General features: G+C 42.2%; 1 protein-coding gene across 3 annotated transcripts in view; it reads left to right on the top strand.

Annotated features, from left to right (window-relative positions):
• Positions 1-18,547, top strand: part of med23 (mediator complex subunit 23) — a 120,243-nt gene extending 101,696 nt beyond the window's left edge. For all 3 annotated transcript variants that reach the window (XM_060851272.1, XM_060851267.1, XM_060851259.1), the window contains 3 exons: positions 2,492-2,612; positions 5,806-5,937; positions 16,806-18,547. In XM_060851272.1, the coding sequence (XP_060707255.1) occupies positions 2,492-2,612; positions 5,806-5,937; positions 16,806-16,976 (424 nt within the window). In that variant the 3' untranslated portion in view covers positions 16,977-18,547. The remainder of the gene's footprint in view (positions 1-2,491; positions 2,613-5,805; positions 5,938-16,805) is intronic.
• Positions 18,548-19,431: the final 884 nt, after the last annotated feature.

Below are 19,431 nucleotides of genomic sequence, written 5' to 3'. Positions count from 1 at the left end.
CCGTTGATTTGTTCGTATATACGGAACACCCATGGCATCACCAATCTCGGGACTCATGCAGAGGCAGTTATGCAAAGGTTAGAACAAACAGCCCTACCACAAATTCAACCCAAACTCTGGGTCAGATATGTCGATGACACGTTTGTAATCATCAAAAACACGGAAATAGAAAATACACACCGGATCATCAACGCCACACTCTCAGGAATCCGATTCACGAGAGAAGAAGAAAAGGATAGCCAACTCCCATTCCTAGACGTGATAGTACAGAGAACGCCGAACGGGGAATTCACCACAAGGGTACACAGGAAAACAACACACACAGACCAAGTCCTAAACTATGAAAGTAACCACCCAACACACACAAACGAAGCTGCATCAGGACACTATTCAAAAGGGCCACAACACACTGCAGTACACCAGAACTGCAAAAAGAGGAAGAGGAACACCTATACAAGGTATTCGCCAAAAACGGATACCCGCGCAACTTTATCAACAGATGCCTAAGAGACAGACCACGGAACGAGGACGTGCCACAACCAAAAGGACTAGCCACACTACCACACATCAGGAGCGTTTCAGAACTGACAGCCAGACTACTGCGACCCTTAGGACTCCTAACGGCACACAAACCAACAGCCACGCTCAGACAACAACTCACTAGAACAAAGGACCCGATACCCAACATGAGCAAAACTAATGTAGTTTACAAAATACCATGCAAGGACTGCACAAAACACTATATAGGACAAACAGGAAGACAGCTAACAATCCGCATACATGAACATCAACTAGCCATGAAACGACACGACCAGCTATCCCTAGTAGCCCCACACGCAGACAACAAGCAACGTGAATTTGACTGGGAAAACACTACTATCATAGGGCAAGCCAGACAGAGAACAGCCAGGGAATTCCTAGAGGCATGGCATTCATCCACAAACTCCATCAACAAACACATCGACCTGGACCCAATATACCAACCAGTACAGCGGACAGCTGAAACTGACACCCGGAAGCGGCAAGGACAGACCACTATAAATACCGGAAGAAACATCAAAGAAGCGCTTCGCAGGAGGCTCCAAAGCACTGATGATGTCGCCTAGCCAGGGGATGAAACATTTGCAACAAAAACTTCCAGCTCGGCGAACAGAACCACAACAACGAGCACCCGAGCTACAAATCTTTGCACAAACCTTGAAAATCATTGTGTATTAGTCTAAATGCCTGCTAATTTGTCACATGGAGTTCAGGAAAAAGTTGTTATTATGTATCTATTGAAATCTGTTGGGTTGTGAAGGTTAAAGCATTAGTTTTGTTAATTTAATCTTTTTAAACTTAACTAATTGAATATGGAGCTGAAAAATGTGTTGCTGGAAAAGCGCAGCAGGTCAGACAGCATCCAAGGAGCAGGAGAATCAATGTTTCGGGCATAAGATGCTGCCTGACCTGCTGTGCTTTTCCAGCAACACATTTTTCATCTCTGATCTCCAGCATCTGTAGTCCTCACTTTCTCCTAATTGAATATGGATCCCATTGATTTAACTACTGTTGATTCACCAACTAAAAAGGAGAATTTTGTGAAATCTGAAGCAGTTGTCACTAAAATTTGAGAACCATTGTTTGAATAACAAATTGTGGATAAAATACTATATTTTGTTTCATAATAAATCTGCTGCATAATTTGATTACTTGAACTTTGGAAGTGAGAGTTAAAAGTACTGGCATTGATGACAATTAGGTGTGCCATAATGTTCTTATGGATGTTGTGACAGGGATATGTTGCAGATATAAACAATGCTAGAACACACAGTTATTCAGAAATAGAGGAACCATAAAACCTGTGTAGCACTGACCTGAAGTATTATTGTTTAGAGCTCTTTGGAAATAAATTCAAGTTATTGTCTTTTATCCTCGTGAGTCCTTTTTTTTAAACCTAAAGCTGAGCCAGTGGTTTTCCTTATTAAATCTAATTTCTGAGAATTCAGCTGAATTGGAACTAAATAGGTCAGTGTTTATGATTGCATATTACTTTATAGTTTTTTTTATTTTAATAGATATTAAATAACAAACTTTTCATGTGAGAATTTCATAAACAGTTTTAATAGTTTTGAAATGCATGATCAAGTAAATAAATCAATATTATAGATGATTTTTTTTCAAAGAGAAAATTAGAATATCATCATCTATTTAAATAATTACATGCTGCCTGTCGGGGAATGATGGACTTTGCTTTGCAGTTTCACTGGAACTTTTCAGTCATTCATTCTAGGAAAATTGAACAGTTAGTCACCAAGGACAGACACATTTGTTAGAGCCCCCAAGTGATTAACTGAAGTGCATAAATCTGGATCTGACTGCTGAACAAAGGCATTATTTTTATGTTTATCATCTATTCACAAAACAAACTTATAATTGAAACCAAAGCAGAGTAATAAGGTTAGAAATTAGAATATATTATGAAAAATAATAAATTGATGGTCTTCCTTAGATTTCTCACGGAAGTACTAAAGCCATTGGTGAAGACTGAATTCCAGTTGTTGTACATTTATCATCTTGTTGGTCCTTTTCTACAACGATTCCAGCAAGAAAGGACCCGATGTATGCTTGAGGTCAGTGCTTTGTGTGTGAGAGTAATTTTAGTCTGAATTTCAAATGTTAACTTGTACTTTGTGACAACCAACTGCAGAGCATAATTATAGAAAATTAGTTTGGCATTTCTCAGTTTGAATTTGTGCAGACTAAAGTCTTACCAAGAATTAGAATTGAAAATGAAACATGCCATTGGGAGATAGTGGCACTGTGGTCATTTAATTAGCAATTCAGAGGACCAGGCTAATGCCCCGGCGACACTGGTTTAAATCCCATAATGACCGGTGGAATTTAAATTCAACTAATAAAAACCTGGAATTGAAAGCTAGTCTCAGTAAGAGGGCCTTGAAATGATCATCAGTCATAAAGTGGTAAGAAATAAGGAACTGGAGTAGGGCATTTGGCCCCTGAACTCTGCTTAGCTACTCAACAGGATAATGGCTGATCCAATGTTACTCACGTCCCCTTTCCTACCCTTTTCTCGTAACCCTTGATTTCTCCTACTGATCATATAAATGCGTCAGATTCGCAAATGATCTTTGGGGAAGGAAATCTGGCCTACTCTGTTTTGGTCTTTATGTGATGACTGATCCACAACGATGTACTTTATCCTTAACCAGCCTCAATTGATGAACAAGCCACTGAATTGTACTAAACAGCTGCAGAAAAATCGTAGTGGATTGAAACCAATTGGACTTCAACATCTAAAATGAAATGACACACTCAGTCCTGCAAAGTTTTCATTACTAACATCTTCGTAAAGTTGCAAAATGACTTGTCGAGCAATGAGTTGATTGAATTGTGCCTAGCATTCAACATCCTAGATACTGGATCAGTGGTGCTGGAAGAACACAGCAGTTCAGGCAGCTCGTTGGATGCTGCCTGAACTGCTGTGCTCTTCCAGCACCACTGATCCAGAATCTGGTTTCCAGCATCTGCAGTCAATTGTTTTAACCTAACATCCTAGATACCTCAACCACCAACCCTGGGTTTGTCCTGCCTCACCTGCAGGATGAGCTCAGCAGAGGCAAATATACAATAGTGTACAGTGGTCAGCAAGGAATTGTCATCACAGTCCACAATGTTGAGTCTGTAACCACCAACTCTTTCTTTTGAATCTCAATGCTAACTTCTTAAAGGACACTTCATGGATGGTAGGTTTGCTCGCTGAGCTGGAAACGAACCTTACAGCTCAGCGAGCAAACTTGCATCCAGAACCTCAACATGAGCCACAAATCTTCTCAAAACCAGAGGACAATTCATGTTGCATGCTGCCATGGTTGCCAGTCCGATCCTTTCTCAGGAACCTGGACATAGGATTTGGAAACAAAATAGACCTTTTATCCCCTGGGCCTGCTCCACCATTTAATAGGGTGATAGTTGATCTGGTTACTTTCTGGGAAGAGAATTTTACATTCTAATTACCCACTGCCAGGTTAGAAAAGAAAACTGTCTTAAAAGGTAAATCTCTCATTCCGATCTACATCCTTTTGTTTTAGTCCCTCTTCTTTTCCGCCCCATGTCCCCCGCATCAAAAAGCGAAGGGTAAACTTCAAGTGGATAGCAACCCTAACCTTGTCCCTTCAAGATCTTAAGTTTCAATAAGATTGTCTCTCATTTCCCTCCAATATTTATATATAATGTTCAACCTTTTTGATCACAAGGTAAGCCCTTCATCGTAGGAATGACTGAACTTTCCCTGAACTGCTTCTGAAGCAATTAAATAAGTTTTTCAAAATTGGAAGATGAAATTTGTATTGAATACTTCAAATCTGGTCTTGTCAAAACCCTGTTCGGCTGTAGTTAAACTTCCCTTCCTTTTATATTCCATTTCTCTTACACTAAATTCCAGATATCCATTTGTCTTCTTAATCACTTGCTGTACTCACATACTAGCTGCTTGTGATTCATGTATCAGCACAATCACATCCCTTGGCATCATGGAGTTTGCTGCTTTTCTATTTTTCCTGAACCTTTTTCCTGGTGATTGTTTTCAGTTCATCTCTAACAACTCTTCATGTTTAACGGAAAATGGATGCAAAACACCTGTTCAAAGTTTGTGCTATTTCTTTATTATCGTTATCAAATTTTCCAGTCACATTCTAGAGGATATGCAACAGCATTAGTTACACTTTTCCTATTCAAGTACTTGCAGAAACTCTTAAACTTTCTTTTTATATTGCGAACCATCTTTCTTATTTTTTCTGCCACTTTATTATCGTTTAAGCCATTTTGTTTTCTTGAAGTTTACCAATCCTCTGACCTACCATGAATCCTCGCAGCTTGCAAAGTGTTATAGAATCATAGTCAGACAGCATGGAAACAGACCCTTTGGTCGACCAGTCCACGTATTTCAATTTAATAGAATCCATCATTACCAAATTTAGCTATGGATGATACATCCATCTGAGTCTATTACGATTCTAATAATTAAGCTCTCAAGTATGTTTTTTCTCTTTTTTTTTTCTCCTGTGTGTTAACAAAAATATGCAATACCTTTTTTCATTTTGGGTATCAATGTCACACTACTATGCTTGGTGCTACAGATTGCAATGTCATTGGAATGTTGAGACAATTCTCTGTGTTTCTTGTATATTTCATAGCTTTCAGTGACTTCTTTGTTTAAATATATTTCTAGCATTAAAAAGATATTTCAGACTTTGTTACATTCTTCATGAAGAATTGGCAAGCTGCTCAACTGGGAGAAAGCTCCACTCTGATAAATAATGGTCTTACCCTCCATTTTTTTCAAATCACTTTCGAATGGCAGTTTGATCAAATTCAAACTCTTGACAATGTATTCTGCTGCATCGCTTTTTAAATATAGTTCTATATGGCATTTTGCTACAAACTATTGTAATTATCTCCTCGTTATCTTTATCATTGAAGCTCTAAAAAGGGATAGATTAGGTTGGAATACAGAGGTTGTATACTTGATAAAAGACAAGACTTTGGTAAAGAGTTCTGAAGAAGGATTACACCCGAAACATTGACTTCTCCACCTCCTGATGCTGCCTGGCTTGCTGTGTTTTTCCAGCTTCCTTGACTACCCCAGACTTTGGTAAAGATACTCATCAAAATATGATCAAAATTTTTAAATGTCCCTTGTGTGTACGGTTTTTTTTAGCTGAAGCAGAATGTTACATTGAATGTAGTGAATGAATTTATTTATACCTGATAAAAACAGTTAAATTTAATACTTATCTCTTGCAGATTGGCATTGCGTTTTATGAGATGTTACAGAATGTAGACCAAAACACACAGCACCTGAGCTATATGGACCCTATTTGTGATTTTCTATACCATGTAAAGTACATGTTTACAGGAGACAGTGTTAAAGATCAGGTGAGTAGTTTGTGTCTAAAAATGGTAACCATGTTTGGTGAGTCATTTGTTCAGTTTCAAGATTGTTCCCATAAGCTAAAATTGATTGGCTATCTGATCTATAATTCCCAAAACACTTTCTAGAGTATTTGGTTTACAAATTACAGACAAAAGAAAGCCTTGTCTCATTCTTTTGTCTTTTTTTTTGTTGAAGTATTAAGTTACAGAAGAAAGAAGGTCATCTCATTCTTTTAGACCATAAGACATAGGAGCATAAATTGGGCCATTCAGCCCATCAAATCTGCTCCACCATTCAATCATGGCTGATACGTTTCTCAACCCCATTCTCCAGCTTTCTCCCCTTAACCCTTGATACTCAATAACCTATCTATCTCCGTTTTAAATCAACTCAATAACCAGGCTTCCACAGCCTTCTGTGGCAGTGAATTCTACAGATTGATTGAAGTTTCTCCTTATCTCCATTCTAAAAAGCCTTCCCTTTATTCTAAGGTTTTGCCTTAGTCCCTCCTGGCAATTGAAACATCTTTTCAATATCCACTCTGTCCAGGCCATTCAGTATTCTGTAAGTTTCGATTAGATCCCCCACTCGTCCTTCTAAACTCCGAGTGTAGACTCAGAGTCCTCGAACATTCCTCATACGTTAAGCTTTTCATTCCTGGGACCATTCTTGTGAACCTCCTCTGAATATACTCTCGGGCCAGTACATCCTTCCTGAGATATGGAGCCCAAAGTTGTATATTTTGTTGCAGTTATCTGAATAAATGTCTTCTGTACAGATTTTGGTAAAATGCCCAAAGTTAATTGAAAAACGTTACAGAAGAAAACTTAACATTTTGAATAAGCCAAATGAAATTACTAGCTGGAATAGAAATACAAAACTGATAATTAACTATAACTTCATCAATGGATTTTGTAGTACAGACAGAGGCTATTCAGTTCAGCATGGCTTTGGCAATAGAATCATGGAATCCCTACAGTAAAGTAAGAGGTCATTTGGTCCATAGATTCTGCACTGATCCTTTGAAGAACCACCCAGAGTCACCTCCACTCCCCCTCTCTTTCCCCCACCCTATCCCCATAACCCCACATTTACGATGGCTAATTCACCTAACTTGCTTGGAGGATATGAGCGATTTATCATGGTCAACTCTCTTAGCCTTCACATATTTGAACTATGGGAGGAAACCAGACCATCTGCAGAAATCCATGCAGACATGAGGAGAATGTGAAAACTCCACATAGACAATTACCCGAGACTAGAATCAAGCCCATGACCTTCAATGCTAACTATCGAGCCACCTAGTGGGATGCATCAGTGGAAGCTTACAATCCACAATTCAATTATGCAAACTGATGGTACTTAAATTCCTGCTTCTTCATGTGCATAAAGCTTAATAAAAACCAATTATTCTTACTCCAACTTTCAATTGGTTATATAGAATTAAAACGTTTGACTACTTTGAATAAATTCTTCCTGATTTTGCTCCTAAATTTAAGACTTTGACTCCTTTATTATGGATTGCCTCACTCGCATGTTGTTTCTGCTATTTCCTTAAGTTTTGTTTTACAATAATTCTGGTTTCATTGGGTATTCTACCTCCAGCATTTCTTTTCTTGTGGTGCATCATTTCATAGCCTGATAATACTGCATTAAAAAAACACTAATTAATTCTCCTTTTCATGAGATAGACATAAGGGTAAAAAGTAAAAGGTTAAGAGCCCAATTTTTAAAGATATGAGGCAACATTTGAACGATAGCATCTAGGAGTTGATGGGCCAGTGATAATGTCACTGGACTAGTAATCCAGAGTCTCACTGTAATGTTCTGGGAATGAGAGTTCAAATCACACCATGGTAGATGCAGTAAAATTTTAATGTACTGAAAAATTTGGAATTCTGGAAAAGCTAGTTTAATGTTAACAAAGCGTTTCTGTCCTTTGTTGTTTGTAATGAAAATCCATCTTGTTCACAAATGTCCCTTGAAGATAATCTGCCATTCTGCATGCAACTCCACACCAACAGCAATGTAGTTAACTCTTAACTGGCCTCTAAAAAGGCTGTGAGCTGAAAATGTGTTGCTGGAAAAGCGCAGCAGGTCAGGCAGCATCCAAGGAGCAGGAGAATCGACGTTTCGGGCGTGAGCCCTTCTTCAGGAATGAGGAGACTCTCCTCATTCCTGAAGAACAGCTCATGCCCGAAACGTCGATTCACCTGCTCCTTGGATGCTGCCTGACCTGCTGCGCTTTTCCAGCAACACATTTTCAGCTCTGATCTCCAGCATCTGCAGTCCTCACTTTCTTCTAAAAAGGCTGTGACAAACCATCTAGTTCAGAAGCAATTAGTAATGGACAATAAATGTTAACCCAACCAGCAACACCCACATTCCTGCGAATGAATCAAAAAAGTAGAAATAGACTCTGGGGAGAAAGGTATAGAAGAAAGATGAAATGAAATTTTAAAAATTATCCCTGTGCAAGGTCAGCCATGGAATAAAATATTAAATAAAAGTAAAAGAGAAATACCACTATTAACTAACAAAAAAATTGAGTAACAAAAGGCATGCACGATTTTTACATTTCAGGAAAAGAAATGGATCTAGAGATCCATTAATATATTCCAAAAAATGCCAAGGAACTGAGGAAGGTTGCAAAAAGAAACCAGGAGAAAACATTGCTTCTAACTTCAGCAGAAATTTACAGTGTTGTTCAGGTATTTTAGAAGAAAGAAAGGTCTTGCCATATTCCCTCTACAAAATGGCACCACAGCATCGTGTCCAAAAGTTGCTTTAGGCTCCCGTAGAGACAAATAATTTTTTTGGAGGAGATTAATTTCCCAAAAGATACAACAAAAATAACAAACAAGACTTTTACTGCGACAAGCAAACTAAAATTGATAAAATTCAAATATCAGCTAAAAGGTAAATGGAACATGAAATGACACAACTCCACAATTTGGGCATATGTGTCACAGAGGGCAGACAATTCAAAAGCTTGTTCAGCTCTCTGGCTGAGTTAATTCACATCTCACTACACTGTCATCTTGACATGTCATGTAACATGGCCGTAGTCCTAGCAGGCCATAGAGCTGATTTATCATTAGAAAGACCTGACTAATGGTGATTGAACCTGAGAGTCTTCTGTGAGGGGAGAGGCTGAGAAGAAGAGACCTTCATAATAATGTCAGCCAGTATGAGAATTGAAGCTGTTAGTGTTACACAGCATTGAAACCAAGGATCCAGATAACTGAGCCAACTGAAGCAGAGTTACCATTTGAGTTCAATTATGATCTTTAGACTCAAGTTAATTCCAGTTTCATGAAATTGCCATCTTATGTTTTTAAGATGCTTGGTGCTGCTCCTGGCATGTCCTTCTGCACTCTTCTTTGAACCAAGGTTAATCCTCTGACTTGCTGGCAATGGTACAGTGAGGAATGTGCTAGGTCAAAAGGTTACAAAGTGTGGTTGAACACTGTTATGCTGCAGTTGGAGTTTTGGTAATGTTGTCAGAATATGAAATGCACCACCGGAAAAGAAGATAGAGGCAGAATGCACAATGATGCTAGAATTATTTGTAAAGCAAATTTTGAAGGAGTAGCAGAAACAATGTGAATGAAGCAAATTGGGTATTTCTGGGGTAATCCAGAAGAAAGGGACAGTCTACAACTTAGGAGTGAAATCAGGAAAACATTATTTCCATAAGTTAAACAACTCTTAGGAATCCAATTTTGAGCAGGTAAATCTGTTCTAAATCTATGCCATTCAGCACAACACCAGCTTTTGCTCTAATTTTTTATTCGGCTGCATAGATCTTTAAGGTCCAACCCTAGCAGCAACTTCCAGAATTGGAAGCCAGTGCCATGATCAGTACCAGCAGATCGATCACCATGCACAGACCCGCAGACACACACACACAGCTGAGAGGGAAAGTATTGCCACTCAACGCAGTGGAGAGTATCTTAAATGTAAAGAAAGACCGTTATTTCCAGAAGGCTTGTTGGTCCAAAACCAAAAGTCAATTCTGTGTGAAGTGCTGGCATGCCAATTAGTCTGTACAGAACCTTTGAGTAGCTGCTGACCCAATACAGCAGATACATCCTTGAGGGATTAACAAGAATGAGTCAATGTTGGTGATGGACATTGAAGTTCTACACCGAGTATATTTTGTGCTTGTGCTACTGTGCTCCTTCCAATTGGTTTTCAATGTGAAGATAAACTGATTTACCAATAGAGAGAGGGAGTAAATAGATTCTTTGTTTTTGACCCAGTCCATGAAACAACATAGGATACAGGCTGAAAACTGTAATTTGTACCATAGTGTCTCCAATCTCCTGTAGGTCTGTCCTGTTGCTGGAATTATGAATAGCCAACGTGTCTAATGACATTGTTTGACAGATATGTGGGACAGTTGTCAAAACTTTGGCTCAGATCTTTGTATTTTAATGAGGATATTGTTAGATTAACTTGGTATCTGTTTGTTATGTCTGAATCTGATGCCTGTAGTCAGTGCGAGATAGTCTAACTGGCTTTATTATTTGTAATTCTTTGCAGCTTTTGTGATTCAATTAAGTGATGGGCTATTTCAGAGGGTGGTAAAGACTTGACTATATTTCTGTGGGTCTGGAGTTAATTATCAGCCAAAGGGAGTAAGGATGGAAACCTACCTTTTCTGTTGGATTTTAATGGATCAGGTGCATTTTAAGGTAAAAACAAGGACTGCAGATGCTGGAAACCAGATTCTAGATTAGTGGTGCTGGAAAAGCGCAGCAGTTCAGGCAGCATCCGAGAAGCAGGGAAATCGACGTTTCAGGCAAAAGCCCTTCAGGAATAGAGGCAGAGTACCTGCAGGGTGGAGAGATGAATGAAAGGAGGGTGTGGGGAGTTCCTGGACTAGGGGGGATAGGACAGTGTCGAGGTAGGTAGAGAGGAGTTCAGTGGGGCAGGAGCATGCTGAGACAACGGGTCGGCCAGGGTGGTCAGGCTTGTGGATCTTGGGAAGGAGTTAGAGCCAGGCAGTGCGGGATTCCCGGACTATGAAGTTGGAAGCTATGGGTGGGAGGTCTCCTGAGGTGATGAGGTTCTGTATGGTCTGCGAGATGATGGTTTAGTGATGGGGGGTGGGCTGAAAATGTGTTGCTGGTTAAAGCACAGCAGGTCAGGCAGCATCCAAGGAACAGGAAATTCGACATTTTGGGCCAGAGCCCTTCTTCAGGAATGATGAAGGGCTCTGGCCCGAAACATCGAATTTCCTGTTCCTTGGATGCTGCCTGACCTGCTGTGCTTTAACCAGCAACACATTTTCAGCTCTGATCTCCAGCATCTGCAGACTTCACTTTTTACTTGATGGGGGGTGGGGTCATGGTTGAGGGGGCGGTAGGAGGAGGTGTCTTCGAGTTAGCGTCTAACTTCAGCGGTGTAGAGGTCAGTGCGCCAGACTACCACTGCACCCCCTTTATCCGCTGGCTTGATGATGAGATCAGGATTGGAGCAGAGGGAGTGGAGGGCTGCGCGTTGTCAGGGTGAGAGGTTGGAGTGGGGGTGGACAGGTTGAGGCAGTTAATATCCCGGCGCAGTTGAAATGAAGAGGTCGAGGGCGGGTAATAGGCCAGCAAGGTGTCCAGGTGGATGGAGTGTGTTGGAGGCGGGCAAAGGGGTTCTCGGAAGGTGAGCGGGAGTCCTGATTGTAAAAGTAAGCTCGGAGGCAGAGGCAGTGGAAGAAGTGTTCAACGGCACGGCTTGTATTAAATTCATTGATGTGTGTGCGGAGGGGGATAAAGGTGAGGCCTTTGCAGAGGGCTGATCATTCTGGAGGGATGGTGAAAACTCGGCAGGGCTGGGAGCTGGGACCGTGGGTGTGGAGCTGGGAGTGGTGGTGGAGCCTGTAACTGGCGTGGGTGTGGTGATGGGGGGCATGGGGGTGGGGTCATGAGCAGGGGTGGTGTTCCCGTCAGGGTTCTGGGGGGCAGGGGTGGTGACAGTGGGATCTGGAAAGGGCGTGTCAGCAGAATGCAGGTGAGTGACGTTGGTGGGGGCAGAAGTGGTGGCGAACACGTCAGTGGGGGGGAAGGGGGGGCGGACGTCACTGAGCATGTGACATCAGCGATGATGTGAGGGGCGGAAGTGATGTCACATGTGGTGCATGAGGAATTGAGGGGCGGAAGTGGCCCTGATGGGGGCTGAAGTCATGTCATCAATCACCGTGGGGATGGTAGCTGCACCAGCCACATGGCTAATGATGTCCGAGCAGTTCCAGAGGCCCGAGGAATATTCTGGAATGTTTGAGGATTGCTGGTTATGGAGGTGGGTAGATAAAAGTTTGTTGTACTTACAGTTTTTGATGTTTGAGACGGTGTTGAAATACTGTTTGTTGAGAGTATGAATTCTCCTGAGAATGTAGTAAAGGAGGGGTCCTTTACAATTCTGAGAGAGTGTGGCCCTCAGCTGAGGTAGGGCTGACTGTAGAGAGGTTAGGTGCCGGCGCATTGCTGCGAGCATGGAGCGGAGGATCTCGAAGGAGAATCGTTGCTGGTGTTTTTGAATCAGTAGTCTGTACTGTTTGTCCTGTTCGGATCCGAACTCTGCTGGTTTAAAGGTGGTCCGAAGTCCATGTGAGATGAGTTGGTTACGGAGGCAGGCAGTAAGGAAGCAAATGTAGTTGTGGTAGCAAATCTGTTTCAGAACCCTCCTCTCATTTATCTTTCCACCCTGCAGGCACTCTGATGAAGGCCTTTTGCCCGAATCATTGATTTCCCTGTTCCTCAGGTGCTGCCTGAACTGCTGTGCTTTTCCAGCACCACTCTAATCCAGATGCGTTTTAACAAAATTTCAGCCGTTTCCTGGTCACTATTACTAATACTTTTTTTTGCAAAATTTAATTGGTTAAATTTAAGTTTTGCTGCTATCATTAAGAATTTGAACATATTTCTCAAGATCATTAGACCAGACCTTGGAAATGCTGGCTGGTTAATCCCTATCAAATCCATTCTGAAGAAACAGTCTAGTTGTTTGGAGATTGTTTGACCATCCTAAAGGGATATAGAGAAATGTTATTGGTCTGGATTTCATTAATATATTAATGTCCCCATTTTAAAGACCTCAAGATGTCCCCCACAGATGACAACAATGTGTATCATACCATTAACTGAGAAATAAAGGTTGTCTAGGAACATGGGACAGTGCTTCTTTTCTTTGAAGTAGGACCATGGATCTTTTACAGCAAACTGTTTAGCAAACAGGGTGTCTGCTTAATATCTCATCAGAAGCACACTGTCAGTTTTACACTGGGGCCTCAGCCTAGAGTTTCATGCTGAAGCTGCTGGAGTAGGATTTGAACCATGACCTTCAGATTTCAGGACATGAATTCTGCCATCTAAAGCTGAAAATGTGCTGCTGGAACAGCGCAGCAGGTCAGGCAGCAACTAAGGAACAGGAAAATCGACGTTTCGGACACGAGCCCTTCATCAGGAATGAGGAAAGTGTGTCCAGCAGGCTAAGATAAAAGGTAGGGAGGAGGGACTTGGGGGAGGGGCGATGGAGATGTGATAGGTGGAAGGAGGTCAAGGTGAGGGTGATAGGCCGGAGTGGGGTGGGGGCGGAGAGGTCAGGAAGAATATTGCAGGTTAGGAGGGCGGTGCTGAGTTGAGGGAACCGACTGAGACAAGGTGGGGGGAGGGGAAATGAGGAAACTGGAGAAATCTGAGTTCATTCCTTGTGGTTGGAGGGTTCCCAGGCAGAAGATGAGGCGTTCTTCCTCCAACCGTCGTGTTGTTACGTTCTGCCGATGGAGGAGTCCAAGGACCTGCATGTCCTCGGTGGAGTGGGAGGGAGAGTTAAAGTGTTGAGCCACGGGGTGGTTGGGTTGGTTGGTCCGGGTATCCCAGAGGTGTTTCCTGAAGCGTTCCGCAAGTAGGCGGCTTGTCTCCCCAATATAAAGGAGGCCACATCGGGTGCAGCGGATGCAATAGATGATGTGTGTGGAGGTGCAGGTGAATTTGTGGCGGATATGGAAGGATCCCTTGGGGCCTTGGAGAGAAGTAATGGAGGAGGTGTGGGCGCAAGTTTTACAGTTCCTGCGGTTGCAGGGGAAGGTGCCGGGAGTGGAGGTTGGGTTAGTGGGGGGTGTGGACCTGACGAGGGAGTCATGAAGGGAGTGGTCTTTGCGGAACGCTGATAGGGGAGGGGAGGGAAATATCCCTCCCCTTGGGGCCTTGGAGAGAATTAAGGGAGGAGGTGTGGGCGCAAGTTTTGCCCCAGCCGACCCATTGTCTCAACCTGCTCCTGCCCCACCGAACTCATCTCTGCATACCTCGACACGGTCCTGTCCCCCTTAGTCCAAGAACTCCCCACCTACATTCGGGACACCACCTACGCCCTCCTCCACCTCCATGATTTTCGCTTCCCCGGTCCCCAACGCCTTATTCACCATGGACATCCAGTCCCTGTACACCTCCATCCCCCATCACGAAGGACTCAAAGCCCTCCGCTTCTTCCTTTCCCGCCGCACCAACCAGCACCCTCCCACTGGCACCCTCCTTCGACTGACTGAACAGGTCCTCACCCTGAACAACTTCTCTTTCCAATCCTCCCACTTCCTCCAAACCAAAGGAGTTGCCATGGGCACCTGCATGGGCCCCAGATATGCCTGCCTCTTCGTAGGATATGTGGAACAGTCCATCTACCGCAACTACACTGGCAGCACCCCCCACCTTTTCCTCCGCTACATCGATGACTGTATCGGCGCTGCCTCGTGCTCCCACGAGGAGTTTGAACAGTTCATCCACTTTACCAACACCTTCCACCCCGACCTCAAATTCACCTGGACCGTCTCAGACTCCTCCCTCCCCTTCCTAGACCTTTCCATTTCTATCTCGGGCGACTGAATCAACACGGACATCTACTATAAACCGACTGACTCCCACAGCTACCTAGACTACACCTCCTCCCACCCTGCCCCCTGTAAACACGCCATCCCATATTCCCAATTGCTTCGTCTCCGCCGCATCTGCTCCCAGGACGACCAGTTCCAATATCGTACAGCCCAGATGGCCTCCTTCTTCAAGGACCGCAGATTCCCCCCCAGACGTGATCGACGATGCCCTCCACCACATCTCCTCCACTTCCCGCTCCTCCGCCCTTGAGCCCCGCCCCCCCAACCGCCACTGGGACAGGACCCCACTGGTTCTCATCTACCACCCCACCAACCTCCGTATACAACGTATCATCCGCCGTCATTTCCGCCACCTCCAAACGGACCCCACCACCAGGGATATATTTTCCTCCCCTCCCCTATCAGCGTTCCGAAAAGACCACTCACTCCATGACTCCCTCGTCAGGTCCAACCCAACCTCCACTCCCGGCACCTTCCCCTGCAACCGCAAGAAATGCAAAACTTGCGCCCACACCTCCTCCATTACTTCTCTCCAAAGCCCCATGGGATCCTTCCATATCCACCACAAATTCACCTGCACCTCCACACACGTCATCTATTGCATCCGCTGTACCCGATGTGGCCTCCTCTATATTGGGGAGACAGGCCGCCTACTTGCAGAACGTTTCAGAGAACACCTCTGGGACACCCGGACCAACCAACCCAACCACCCCGTGGCTCAACACTTTAACTCCCCCTCCCACTCCACCAAGGACGTGCAGGTCCTTGGACTCCTCCATCGCCAGACCATAACAACACGACGGTTAGAGGAAGAGCGCTTCATCTTCCGCCTGGGAACCCTCCAACCACAAGGGATGAACTCAGATTTCTCCAGTTTCCTCATTTCCCCTCTCCCCACCTTGTCTCAGTCGAATCCCTCGAATTCAGCATCGCCTTCCTAACCTGCAATCCTCTCCCTCCCCACTCCACTCTGGCCTATCACCCTCACCTTGACCTCCTTCCACCTATCACATCTCCATCGCCCCTCCCCCAAGTCCCTCCTCCCTACCTTTTATCTTAGCCTGCTGGACACACTTTCCTCATTCCTGATGAAGGGCTTGTGTCCGAAACGTCGATTTTCCTGTTCCTTGGATGCTGCCTGACCTGCTGCGCTGCTCCAGCAACACATTTTCAGCTCTGATCTCCAGCATTTGCAGACCTCACTTTCTCCTTCTGCCATCTAAACCTTGGTTGATGCTACTTTTCGTGGTCTAACCCCATGTGATTAATGAGAATATGCTAAATGGATCAGTAAATGGTGATAGAAACAAACTGAATGTCAGCAAATGGGTTGGCAGTATATTACCAGTGGGCTGGAACAAGTTTCAACATAAGAACCGCTGTTTATAGTCATTATAAATGATTCACAAAATGAAATTGTGTTCAGGTTTGCAGATTGGTATTGTATCAACAGCTCCCAGTGGATGGAAATTTAGTAGTTTTTGGCCATGTCAGGTTTTAAATAAGAAAATGCCACTTCACCACAAACAAGTGTAAAATCATGAAATTTGGCAGAGAGAAGGTTGGTGCAGATTGTGTTCATTTATCTTTCTCCTACTATGCTAGCAGTTGCGTGTACAGATATCAAACAAGCCAAGAATTCAGTCAATCTGCATACCTTTTCATTCAAACAAATGTTGACTCTCTAAACAATGTGAATCGACTCCACATTATCTACATTCACTGGAACAATAAGCTGAATGCTTCACACTTCCAACAATTTGCCTGACAGTACATACCAGTGAATGGTAATAGTGCAGAGGGCAGTAGTGGCTTTTGAGGGACACAATAACATCTTGTGAGGCACCACTCCATTTTCAGAATGTAACGCTAGTTATTGGATCAATGAGAAACTGGCCAACTGATTAAACATTTAAATTTGGAAATTAAATATCTAAATATTGCCCATAACCATCTTATTCTGTGATCTTGCTGTTCTCTTTCTAGGTGGAAAAGATCATCTGTATGCTAAGGCCAGCTTTAAAACTTCGACTGCGATTTGTGACTCACATAAGTAAGGTGGAGCCAGCAGGAGCAGTACAACCAGCAAGCAACGCCTCTCCAGCCAACCCTTCTAGCCAGGTGTCCACTGGTGTCGCCCTGTCAGTAACACAATAAAATGAGAATTTGGTAGCATTTTGTCAGGAGTTCTAATACTGTAAAGTAAAAAGAATGGTTGTGCATTTAAGACAGAAACCTGAAGATATTTTTAAAATATTGTACATACTATCTTTAGAATAATAAAGTAATGCTAGTAAAGAGAAAATTAACTGTAAACAATATGCCGTAGTTGTTGCTTCAGTGATGGTTAGAGTCGTTGTGTACCACTTTAATGAAAAATGAACTGCTCCTGTAATGTGTAATAAGTCATCCTCTTAGTTCAATTGATTTTGAACAATGTATTTCACACAATAATCTAAATAGTACTAAATTCAAAATTATAGAAATCTGTTGGTGATACCTTTCTCTGTTTTTCTTCATACCATACAGATATATTTATTTAAACTGAAGACAATTTTTACTGGTTTATTCTGCAAGTTCTATTGCAATTAGTCTGTATAATTTTGTTCAAACTGTAATGTCTAGTTTTTTGACTAAAATCATATGGAATAATCTGCTTGTCAAAAGAACACAATTAAAGTGATGTGTACATTTTTTGAAATGCCCCTTAGTGGTTAGCATTGCAGCCTCACAGTGCCAGGCGCCCAGGTTTGATTCCAGCCTTGGGGGACTGTCTGTGTGGAGTTTACACATTCTCCCTGTGCCTGTGTGGGTTTCCTCCGGGTGCTCTGGTTTCCTCCCACAGTCCAGAGATATGCAGGTCAGGTGGATTGGCCATGCTAAATTGCTCAGAGCGGTAGGTGCATTAGTCAGAGGGAAGTGGGTTCCTCTTCAGAAGGTTGGTGTGGACTTGTTGGGCCGAAGGGCTTGTTTCCACACTGTAGGGAAAATAATCTCATCTAAAAGCTTCAATTTGCTAATTAACTTTTCAGTGAAACATTCTCTGATGTATTTATTTTCAATCTTAATTGTGTAAGCTGATTTTCATCTTGAATCTTGATATTCTAATTCCTGGAGGACAATCCTGTTCTCTATTTTTTTAAATATTGGTTTCTAAAAATGAATTTCCAGAATTTCTAGATAAATTATGATCCAAATGATCTAAATTGGTCTTCAAACTGCTAGCATACCTGCTAGTTTTAAACACAATTTTGATTGGAACAGCAATGTGAATGTATTGACCACTTGGATTTCTTATATTTATCTTTTTTTTTATTTTTGTTTCTGTCTGCTGTAATCATGGAATGACCTGAAATATTTGTCTTAGCTTCCAAATGTTTATAACACAGAATGTACTTGTTTCAATCTGTTCTGAGCAAAAGAAATGTTACATGAGCATTGACCATTATGATTTAGCAATGCTTAAATTTGCATTTATATTCAAATTTACAGTTCTACAAACCATTACACCATACAGTTTCATCCGATTATTTTTAAACTGGTAAACCCAATGCAAAAATGAAGTACAGTTGAAGTAACTTGATAACTTGTTACCAGCAGACTATTCAAGTTTTGATATTCAACAAGTATTTTAAAATAAAATTAAATTGAGATTTTGCAGATTTCTCTTATCTGGTTAAATCTTCACTAATTTGCATTAATTGATCAATTTTTATGTGTATTGTGTGATGAACTTAAATTCTACAGAATTTTTTTTGAAACATGAAACACACTGAAGATGAAAAAACTTTGCCTTTTGTACTTTTTATCAATAAAAATATGTACCATATTGTGATAAAATGCATCAGACTGATTTATTAAAGGCTTAAATTTACATTTGTATTGCAATTTTAGTTGTCTTGATACCTTCAAGTACTTCACATTTAATTATGCTTGAAGGGCTGACTCTGCTGTGATGGAGGAAATTTGCTCACAGTAACCTCCCACTTACATCAGTGATTGTTAATTAAGACATTGAGAGAAAAAAATGCACACAAACAGCCAGAGGACATTTTCCGTGACAGTCTTAACACAGACCCTTTAATGATTTAGATAAAGGAGGTAAACATAATAAGTTTCAGATGGCACAAAGCTAGGTAGGAGGGTGCAGAGATGCTTCAGTGAGATTTGAACAAGCTGACTAAGTGGGTAAATGTATGGCAGATGCAGTATGATGTGGATAAATGTAAGGTGATACTTTGGGTAGCAAAAACAGGAAGTCAGATTATTTTCTGAACTACTGTAAAATGAGAGAGAGGAATGTGCAATGACACCTGGGTATTCAGATCTTCATAAATAGGCGGATTAGAAGACTGCAGTAGGGATGTCTTGTTGCCATGTGCAGGGTTTTGATGAGACCACACTGGAACATAGTATGCAGTTTTATTCTCCCTTACCAGAAGGAGGATATTTTTGCCTTGAATGGAGTGGAACAATTGTGGTTTTCCAGTTCACTGGGATTTTTTTTAAAACGTAGGGAATTTTGCAAGCTTACAACCAATATGGCCACTTTCTCTGCCTGGGTGGCGCCGTGACCACAGCCTGAAACTTTAATTACAATGTGCTTTTTGAA

This window comes from Hemiscyllium ocellatum, chromosome 3, assembly GCF_020745735.1.
Source record: "Hemiscyllium ocellatum isolate sHemOce1 chromosome 3, sHemOce1.pat.X.cur, whole genome shotgun sequence".
Classification (NCBI taxonomy): domain Eukaryota; kingdom Metazoa; phylum Chordata; class Chondrichthyes; order Orectolobiformes; family Hemiscylliidae; genus Hemiscyllium; species Hemiscyllium ocellatum.
This window is presented reverse-complemented; position numbering and strand designations above follow the sequence as displayed.